Here is an 11,356-nt window from a genome sequence, read left to right as displayed (position 1 = left end):
TTTCCTTTTCCAATTTATCCCCATATTGTGGATTGTTTTCACAGGCACCAACAGCCACTTTACTGAAGCGACCATTCTTGGTGAGCATCATAGAGAATAAGTGAATATAGGTTAGTTAGTTATAGATGGCTGGTCCCAATCTCAGTCCATATCTCAACATATACAGTGTTCATTTTCCACCTGAAAAATGTTCAATCAGGGAAAATAACTTGGATTTTCTTTTGCACTTCTAGCCAAAGACTATTGTAGCATTTTTGAGTTGGGTGCACAAACAATTCTCTCCTATGAGTCTTAACATGATTCTGAAGTAGCAATCCCAGTTTAAGGTGAGAGGGGAAACATTTAAAAGGGGCCCAAGGGGGAACTTTTTCACATACAGACAGTAGTGCGCATACGGAATGAACTGGCAGAGGAAGTGGTAGATGCAGGTACAGTTACAACATTTAAAAGACATTTGAACAGGTACATGAATAGGAGAGGTTTATAGGGATATGAGCCTAATGCAGGCAAAATGGGACTAGGTTAGCTTGGGAAACCTGGTCAGCATGGACCAGTTGGACCAAAGAGTCTGTGTCCATGCTGAATGGCTCTATGGCCCTAACTGAGCATTTTCTCATGAAGAACATTTGATTAATCTATTGTGCTAAAATAATAAAAACTTTATGCAAACAATAACTGATAGTATAAAGAATATTTTGTTCAAAAATTTTTTCCAGATTTATTAAAAGAAAGAAATCAAAATACAGTACTTGTAAAACTTTCCAGTCTTTACAATTCTGTCAAATATAATTTTGTATTGAAAATATGGGGCAATTCCATACTCAACTATTAGCAGCTGGCTAATAGTGATATTTCTATGTGAACAGAAACAGCGTTCTCTAAATAGTGTAGCATTTTATTGTTCATTGCTATTTGAATATTTACATTGCAATTTCCACTGTTTCCTAGGGTGGTTTATTGCCAGCAGTGTTCCTCACCAGTCAAAATAAAATCCAGAGCTTTCACCTCCTTCATACAAATTAAATAATTTATTTCGTTTCTGTATAAAGTTACTGCCTTGTATTGCTGGGCGTTTATCACACTAGGGTCATGTAATTGGTCGTGGAGATTTTGTTTCATGTGGAAAGAATAATGACCTTTTTCATTTAGGTAATAGCTCATGGTAGCAAAATCATTGTCTGCTCAATATCTCTATACACATAGTAACAAAAAAAAGTAACACAAATAGTGATCACAGGCAACAAATTGACACATTGTCACTCTTCCATAGATGTTCAAGTGCAAGTCTTCAGCAACAGGGACAAAAGATTCATTCTTACTTGACTGGCTTTCTGTGAAAACAGAATCAGGCCTGAACTTCTTGAAACAGCACTTTTGAGATACTCAATTGCCTACAAAAAATATTTTGAGACAAATCCTATCCAATGCCATCAGACAAATTAAAACATTTGATTTTGTCAGAATGTAGAACATTCAACAGACAGGATTTGTGTCAGAAAACAAACTAAATGTAAATTTGTACCATCTGACTTTTTAAATGATACAGAACTAAATTACACAACAAATTGGAAAAGAGAGGACATGATTCTTAATTAAAATGTTTAATCAGAAGGAGTTACAATATTTGTTGCAGAACTCTTTCAGAAGAGTCCTTTGAACCTGGAATTTATGGTCAAGACCTCAGAAACAATACACCTGGAATTTAAAAAGAATGGATGCCAATTTTTCTCCAATGAAACTTAATGATATGCAATTTCTACGAATTAATTGGTCTTAAAATAGAGAATCAGACAGACACCCTTATTTTCATTGTTGAACCAGATTTTTCATCACCAAGCATTCATATGGGATCGGTGTAATACACTGCAGCATTGTACAATAAAATATTTGTTCTGTTTTGTAAGATAACTTTAGCAAACAAAATAAATTAAAAAGCAAAATATAATATCTGTATCTTCTTTGCCTCTTAAGGCTAATGGTTTGTTGATGTAATTTTTTAAAAACACTTCAGAAACTGTACCCGTAGGACTATCAAAAAAGTAGATACTGCCTGCAGTTAACTAGAATGTTTTGTTGAATATTAATCTTCACTGATCTTCTTCGGGAGGCTCAACTGCAAAAGTATTCTAATATCTTAATTATTTCTTCTCAAAGGAGTTTTGTCCTATTCATGAGAATGCAGGCAGTGATTCAGCATGTATACAGTTGTCCATTAATAACCACTTTACAATATCTAATTATACATTGAACATTGTTTTTTGAATCAAAAACTGGAAGTTATACGCACTTTGAAATATGCTGAGGACATAAAAAGCACTTTACGCTTCAAAAATAATAAATTGGTTTTAATAACTATTGTTTTGTAGGTATTTCTGATAATTATTGGTGCATAGCAAGATACACATACAAGCATAAGATACATTATCAGTTTACCTATTTTGGTGATGTTAGTCGGGGTAAACATTGGATGGCATAGTGGGAGAACTTCCTGCTCATCTTCAAACTGTACCTTGGAATCTGCTGTGTGCATCATATGGCAAACTATTTTTGAATGTTAATTCATTAGTTTACAACTATTGGCTTTACAGACTGGATCTTCTTAATACTTTCATATGAGAAGAAATCTATGTTCAACTTATGACAGCATTTTAGTAAAACATACAGAGTTCAGATATAAAGAGGTCACTCAGAAAGTTTGAGCATTCTGGGCAATATGGCATTTACAAATGGCTCAGCTAAATATTACCAAGGAGTTGTTAGATGAGCAAATTTATATAAAAAAAAATTTCAATGGGGCAAGAAACTAGATATTTAAACTGCAAAATGAGCTGTTGAAAAAGCAATGCAGAAAGAGGTTTCAGAATTAGTTAGTCCACCAAAAAGATTTCTGAGTGGTTTTAAAAAGAACAATTAGTGGAAAACCTTTCACGACATTATACCCCATTTTGGTGGCCTGCATAATAATTAGTAAAACATTTGAAAGATACCAGATGAAGCTAGTTTCACTCATACATAGCTTCTCAGACCAATATGGGAATTGTTGAACAAAAACTTTGGGAAGAAAATTTTATTATGGCCAGAGTAACAATCTTTTCCCAACTGAAATCAAATGTGGAACTTGTTTAAAAATTGCAAATTCACTCAAACTTCTGACACAAGCTAATGTATTTTCAAATGCACTAGAAACAAGTAACCACATTGCCTAAATATTCCATTCTAAACTGTTATAGTTCCCTTTTCCAAAACTGAAACATTAGGAAGAAAGAAAACAAAATGATGGAATACATACCTAACTAATGGGGAAGTTTAGTTTGGCTTCAGGAAAAGGTTGTGTTCCAGTGCAATGATTTGAAATCAGTATTCTATTCATGGAATTATATAGGTCCTTTACTGTACCCTGTGTCGAAGTAATCAGAACAGCGTAAACAATAACATTTTGCTCTGTGAAATATATATTTGGGAGATGAAATTTTTGGATAGCAGTGAAAATTGGACACTAGCACACTAGAAGCTCATTTTACACTCAACCAATTTACCATTGATAATAGTAAAAACAATTGAATGTGAAATGTGCTACTATTTCCTGTTTTGCACCATCACCCAAGTTGAATTTCATCCTTGAAAGCACAAGTGTAAAATGAAGTGCCACAATGTATAACACTGGAATAACAATGCTATTTGAAATGAATATTTTAGCAGATTCTAATATTATTATGTGAGAGAAAATAATACTTCAAACCACTTGGGAATAATGAAATTTAGTAAAAAGCACCCAAGCACAAAGCATCAGTTTTTATTGTGCAGCCCTGGGTCCGAGATGAAATGTATGTGAGGAACTGAACAACGTGGTTATTGTCAATGCATTCTGAATCAATTTATCCAATTAGTATAATAGACCATTATCAAACTCATTGAACATTTTTAAAGATATCGTAACCTATATCAAAGTAATCTTCTATTATAAATACCCGACACCACTGCCTTTTTATATCTCCACACCACTTGGCTTGGCTTTTGGCTGTCTAGGCCCTTATGTACAGGAAACTGACTTCCCAAAGTCTCCTGTTTTTCATCCTTAAAAATCAAGTTTTGCACTGATGTCTGAAAGTGCCAGGAACCTGGATTCAATTTCACCCTTGGCAACTTTCTGTATGGAGCTTGCATGTTCTCTTTGTGTCTGAGTGCTCTGATTTCAGCATCATAGTCCAAAGATGTGCAGGTTAGGTGGATCTACGCTAAATTGCCCCATAGTGTCCAGTGATATGAAGGTTAGCTGGGTTAGCCATGGGAATGCAGAGTTACAGGTATAGGATGTGGGGGTCGGGTTGTTCTTCGGAGGGTCGGTGTAGACTTGCTGGGCTAATTGGCCTCTTTCTGTATTGTAGGAATTCTATGATAAACCACCTCCTCAATCTTTCCCTTTTGGCTCAATTTCCATTTTGCCTTATGCTTCTGAGACACTATGTAACTACAAAGTACTACTATTGAAACACTTCTATTACAAAATCCCCAAATTAGCATTAAATTCCACTCTGCCCCCAAAAGTGCCCTAGTACATTTAACCTTAACATCATTTACTTCCATTGTGTGATATTGTATTTTCTATGCTGGTTATCCTTTTGGCCTTTGGGACAGCTTTCAGAATTAGTATCACACCCACTAGTGAATGCCCAAACTACTTCACCCAAAATCTGTGAAGAGAGAAGAGTTCTATTAAGAGTCTGGATTGAATTCAGTTCCAGCTCCCAAAACTGATAATATGATATGCAAAATCGTGGAGGCAATGTGGGTCTTGGCTACCAGCTGGAAACCTAGAGAGCCCTTTCAGGAAAGGCCTGCTGCACATCTTTCCACAGGCATTGGAGTTGCTCTTGCCACAGATCAAGGATTTGGTTTGAGAGATGGTGTCCTGCCTGCCAGCAAAAAGCGAGTAGCTCTATTGATCAGCAGTGCACCAGATTTCCTATACCACATCTACCTGAAGTCAGAGATCATTGAGGAATGCCAGGCCAAAGCTGAAAGGTGCTGTAAGAGGTTGACTGATACAGGAACTCTACTTTCCAGGCCTTTGAATAAGGGATTCCCATGGGATCCCACAATCAGCCCTACAGAGATTTTCTTGCCATGCTCCCTCTGCCTACTGCTGGATCCATACATTGGTGGCTGGATGAAGCCCTTAATTAGTTATTAATTGCTGATGTAAGGTTCTCAATTCATAGCATGGCCAGAAGGCCATCCAACCACCACTTTTCCACCTCATTAAATCAGCCCAGCATCAAATCTGCCACAAGGGAAAAGTACAAGGGACTGTCCAGTGATGTGCTCGTTCACACCATTATCTAGAACTTAATCTTCATGTACTTTTGAAACTAAAATGAACTTGAGGAGATAGTACAGAAATGGTAAATGAAGCAGAAAATCTACTGCCCCCATTGCTCATCAAATAGAAACAACAAAATTAACAGGATAAAACACTGAATTTACTCAAAAACAATTCTCTGGATTTATGGAGGCTTTGAGGATCTCACCTTTAAAGACCTGCAATGCTGTTTTCAGGGACAGGGTGTACAGAGGTCAGCAGCAAGTACAGAGTATGGCTCTCTGTGGTCCCCACATTCTCGACAGTGAATCACTCAATCAGACACTGAGGAGATTTGAATAAGGAAACTCTCCTCATTATGGGAGACTATGAGCAAGCCTCACAGTTGTGCACAAAGCATGTCAAAAAGCCTGCCTACAACTGAGTTAATACCAGCAGCAGTGGGATGAGATCCTTCAGTAATCTCCAATTGCCTGCATAAGGGCCTCAATTTTCAGCAGGGCAGGAAGTTTGACCACAAGCTTTCCTGCCCCTGAATTTAATTGTGGTGGAATTGGAAAGGCAATGGAGTTCAGATATAGCATCACCCTGTGTATTTAAATGCCTATCCTGCTTCTAAGCCGTAAAATATCTCTAGTGTGGATGTTTAGGATTTCGCTATAAATACCAAATAATGGAAATTTTCTCTCATTGTTCCTTTTAAAAGACATTTCACATAAGTGCTTCATTATTAATTATCATCATTCAAGGTATGTTTGATATAGCTCTCCTTAAAAGCATTCAATTAAGAAAGCTGCATACGTTCTGAGACGACTTCAATTACATGATGGCATTCTACGCAATTCCGTTCAGCACCCAGACATGCAACAACTACAGACATTTTGTAAAAAAAAGGACAACATTTTAAAGATTTTTGTCTAACATGCAAAAAGCAGCTTCCTGCTTTTAGTAGACACTTCTCCTCAAGCGCCAAACAATGATTGGTGCATTGCAGAATAACCAGCACAACCCCTTGAGCACTGAATACTTTCTGCAGCTTCCAAACTGCAAGTTCACTTCTGTCACACCTATATTTTACATAAATTTGCTGTGCTGAATATCTACAAGCAAATAAAGAACCTAAAATAGGTTTTTAATTCACAGTATTCTTCAAACAGACTTTTAAAAAATTGTCTAGAAATGCTGTAATTATAGTTTCTTCAGTACTCAAAGGGTTAAATTAAAAACTCATGAAAAGCAGCTGTGTTTAGTCAGTCCAGAGCGGTACATATATACAGTAATATTTCTCAACCTTGGCACCAGCTCTACACTTTTACAGTTAAAAAGCAACATTTATTGTTGCCTTATTGTTGCACTTGTCCCTTGAGATAATTCTGCTCACATGTCCTGAGCAATATTTAAGGATAGTCTTATGCTTCTGTTTTAGCTTGTCTGCAATTCAATTATCCAGGTTTCCCAACTGTCTTCAAAGTCTGCTCCAGCTTTTGTCGAAATGTGGTGTATCTCTGCTGGACCTGTTGGATCCGTTCCTTTTCTTCTTTCTCTAGTATAATGAGGAAATTTTGCAACTCTGGCACACTAAACGCATCCCACTGTAAGAATGAACAAAGTCCTAGAAAGTTAGTGTATTATTCTAAAATATTAGCTTGAATATAAAGTACAAACTAAACCTGTTGTAAACAGACAAGGAGGGTTGAATCATCTCTCCTCTTTTCAGCCTGTCTGGTTGAAACTCTTTGTAGCTCATCTCTCCTATTAAAATGTAGTTAACTATTGCTTACTTTGGCAGCCAAAGTTCTTGAAAGTGTTTTTTTTTTTTAAAAAAAGCATTTAATGTCTGCTAACCCAGTTTCTGGCTCATTTTAAAAACCTTTCAGACTATGAAAGCCCCAGTCATTTCCAGTCTATGAAATGGAGTTCAAAAATATCATACTTCACTTTTTATATGGTTTTATTTATATTGTCATGACAACAAATTTACAGCCATTAGAGATCATTTCAATTTGGACAACAGCGCAAAAGAAAGAGGTAATACTGAATTGGTACCACTAATGCCCCACCAAATTTAATGCCATCGGCCATGCAAAGGAAAATGTGGCAGCGTGTCTAATGATCGATTAATTTGATATTGATTATTTTGATATTGACAATTTACACCATCAGCCAAAGTTAAAATGACCTTCATTATCTGATATTGCAACGTATCGGTAGGAATCCATTCCTGCGCAGATGTTGATGGCGGTTCGGTAGTCATCATTATCCTAATCAGCTAAAAAGATGTTCTTAAAGAAAAGGGAATTTTCTCCAAGTGTTTCTTCCTTTTTCTAATGCAGGAGCTACTTCTTCATTGGATATAGTTACCAAGGCACGACCACCCTTCTGCTATTCTATCCAATTCCTATATGAGAGTCTGGATAGTCAGTACCAACAAGCCATAACAACTGTATACAATCCAGTACCCATTAAGGACTTCAAATTCCTTTTTCACATTATTTTTAGTGTAATAGTTAATGCATCTGTCAAATTCCTATATGAGCAACTTTAATTAGTTAATTGGGGCAGTAAAGAACATTATTTATATAGCACATCAGTTTTACAACTCAGTCTAAATTTAATTTTCTGCAAATAATATGCAAAGCAAAAAACTTTGCCTGCTATCGGAAAAGCAAATCAACTGCTGGCAGTTCTTTTTTTTAGGTCCTTTCAGAGTTTTCCAGCTTGCTATTTAGAGATGCAGCTGCAATCAAGTGTCAAATATTAGTTGTTTACAGGACAGAACATTAGGGGCAGTACAGTGGCTCAGTGGTTAGCACTGTTGCTTCACAGCGCCATGAACCTGGGTTCAATTCCACCATCAGATAACTATCTGTGTTGAGTTTGCACATTCTTCCTGTGTCTGCATGGGTTTCCTCTGGATGCTCTAGTTTCCTCCCACAGTCCAAAGATGTGCAGTTTAGGTGGATTAGCCATGCTGAATTGCCCTGTAGTGTACAGGCTAGATGCGTTAGCCACAGTAAATATGGGTTTAAAGGGATATGGTTGGTGGGATGCACTTTGGAGGGTTGGTCGAGACTTGATGGGCCAAATGGCCTTTTCCTGCATTGTAGGGATTCTATGAACTTCAGCATTGTTGAAAGAAGATACACTTTGTCAAAGCTTTGTGCCTTGACCTTATCAGAACAATTTTCAGGAAATACTATGTAAAGAGAAAACGATACTTATACTGCATGAGGGGAGACTGCTGACTCGATCCCAGAATTGTTACAGTGCAAGAACAGTTATGTGGCCAATGGTGTCTGCACTGGCTCTCCAAATGAGTCCCATTCTCCTACCTTTTTCTCATAATCCAGATTATTATTATTAATTAAATAAACAACTTGTTGCCTCTTAAATGCCTCAATAAAATCTGCATCCATCACACTTGCAGCTCCCCATCTACTCACTGTGTTTCTCACATCCTATTTATTTCTTTTGTAAATTACCTAATGTCTATGTAATTTGATTCGCTGTCCTTTTGTGAGAAGGCATGCAGAGGAGATAATAATTGTGACAGTCTGCAACTCAACATACAAGGATGCACATGGCTACTGTGGGAGGAGGATATCATCAATAGGTATCATAACTATGCCTTTGGCAAGATTGGGCAGGGCATCATCAATGGCTGGCATGATCAAGCTATTTGGCAGAGGGGTGTAGGGGGCAACATTAGCAGATGAAAGATGAAAGAGCAGGTTGCAAAAGTATGGAAACTCAGGAGTGGACAAGGAGTGCAAGAAAGAAATGGGTGGAGGGGGGCGGTCTGTGGTTCCCCTAGATTATTAGGCTCACTTATGCTGCAAAGCATGACCCATATTGCCCTCCATCTTCATTTGAATTTCAAATATGCAATGGCAATGGAGACATGGCTACCATTGTACCCAGAGTGGACAAAGTAAACAGTTTTCCTGCCTGAACACACAGTCTCCACTTGTAAGAAATGAGCAACCCTTCGAGTGGCAATTGCATTAATCAGACACTTGCGTAGTACAGGTTAAAGATATCCATAATCATATAATGCTGCATGTGAAATGCATGCAGTGACCAACTATGTGCAATACAGTCTCAGCCACAAGTGATCTTGACTACGTAATTGGTCATCGCAGATTGATCCGTCATCTCGGAGAAGCAGAATTAATCACAGGCAACCTTAAAAGTGCTACCTGCAGACCTCATTCTCATTTGATGCATAGATCTCAAGGACATGGAGTTGACCTCCTTTCACCTTGAATGGTAAGTAGTCACCAATGTGCTCTTATATGCAATGCTGCTTCTCATGGTTGATCTGTGATATGGGGGTAGGGGGTACAAGGTATCAGTGAACATACAGCACATACGACCTCCTACTATGTTTTCATGATATGACTTGTGCTGAATTCATCAGAATAAAGCCCCTATGTCAAAAGGCCATGTAGAAGCATTCCATGGTTCTCCTTGGATCAATGGAAAATTCATTACATCTTTTAAAAGTCAAGTGTGAGCTATGCAGACTGTAACATGTGCTGTTCATGTTTGATTTAGGTTCTGAGTATTGTAAGGGGAGACTTATGAATGGGATCATGGGACACTTGGCATAAACCCTAAGCTGCTGAAGAGTTCCAAAAGAAGTTTTAAATTAATATGACAATATGATTAAGGAAAGAGGAAATCAAGGAAATATAATGGAAATATCTAATTAAAGACACAGCAGCTGGTCAAGTAAACTTTTTGGAATTGTATAAAAGTAACTGCTCAAACATTATGCTGGTATAACCCGTACCACCATTTCTGACAGTTGGACCTGACCTGCTCATGCCCGTTTTGAATAAGATATCTGGCTCTCAAGGTGATTTTGGGTACATGGCAAGCCCTAACCCTTACAGCACCAAGCAGCTGTTGGTCAGTGGTCACATGGTCTTTTCCAGGTGAATTCAACCCTTCCAACAGTTTGCTTGCTAACATAATCTTACATAAGATAGTCTTATGTATTCAGATTTCTTCTGAAGAAAGTCAGCTTGTAATGCTTTCATTTGCAATGGCAATCCAATAAATTACTTCACAGTTCTATAGAAGTTCATAACAACATACAACAATGAACAGCTTCTGTGGTGCTTAAATAAGAAACTACAACACAACCAGTTTTTATTCATTTCTGCAATCTTATCAACTTTGAAAACCGTACCTCAACTTCCCCAGTTTCATTCTCCTTCAATGCAAAACTTGAGGCATTTGTGTCTGGGCCAGCCAAAAGACGGATTAAAAGAGGATACTCATTTTCCTTAAGTTTCTGCAGGTGCACTAACAAAGGAAATTAAAACAAAAGTCGGTATACTGATTATTATAATTATTAAGTCCGTGGTACACCTAAATAATAGATATAAAGATCAACATCATTACCAACGCTTGAAGCGCTTTCTTCTACTTGCATCACAGTTCAAGGGTCAGATATAAACTAACAGGGTGGGGGAGTTTCTTTTTTTGGTGCTATTAGGAAATAATACCCAAAATGTACTGGTTGGGTAAACTAGGGTTCACATTTCCCCTAAAAGTAATTTGTGTGATCACAAATTCTTCAATAAACTACTGCCAACTGTTCTGAACAATTGTTATCTTCTTTTTCCCATTAAAATGTAATTCTTGATATACTTGGTTAAAAATTGATGTATTTTTACTAATAGATCTGAAAATAACCTGTTCTGAAGAAGGGTCACTGGACCCAAAATGTTAATTCTGATTTCTCTCGAGAGATGTTGCCAGACCTCCTGAGTTTTTCCAGCAATATCTGTTTTTGTTTCTGATTTCCAGCATCCATAGTTCCTTCAGTTTTTTTATTGTCTACATGGACTTTAGCCAGGCATTCGACAAGGTTCCTCATGGTGGAGTGGTTAGTAAAGTTAGATCACATGGGATCTACGGAGAGCTAGCCAACTGGATTCAAAATTAGCTTGTCTGTAGGTGACAGAGGGTAGTGGTAGAGGGTTGTTGTTCAGGCTGGAGGCTTGTGACCGGAGGTGTGTTGCA

At 37.5% G+C, this 11,356-nt stretch overlaps 1 protein-coding gene across 2 annotated transcripts in view; it reads right to left on the bottom strand.

Annotated features, from left to right (window-relative positions):
• Positions 1 to 693: 693 nt before the first annotated feature.
• rassf5 (Ras association domain family member 5) overlaps positions 694 to 11,356 on the bottom strand; it is a 110,273-nt gene continuing 99,610 nt past the window's right edge. For both annotated transcript variants that reach the window (XM_020526639.2, XM_020526641.2), the window contains 2 exons: positions 10,518 to 10,633; positions 694 to 6,912 (listed from right to left, as the gene is read on the bottom strand). In XM_020526639.2, coding sequence (XP_020382228.1) covers positions 6,763 to 6,912; positions 10,518 to 10,633 — 266 coding nt within the window. In that variant the 3' untranslated portion in view covers positions 694 to 6,762. The remainder of the gene's footprint in view (positions 6,913 to 10,517; positions 10,634 to 11,356) is intronic.

The sequence above is a fragment of the Rhincodon typus genome, chromosome 25, assembly GCF_021869965.1.
Source record: "Rhincodon typus isolate 14 chromosome 25, sRhiTyp1.1, whole genome shotgun sequence".
NCBI lineage: Eukaryota > Metazoa > Chordata > Chondrichthyes > Orectolobiformes > Rhincodontidae > Rhincodon > Rhincodon typus.
The sequence above is the reverse complement of the archived record's forward strand: the minus strand, read 5'-3'. Positions and strand labels throughout refer to the sequence as shown.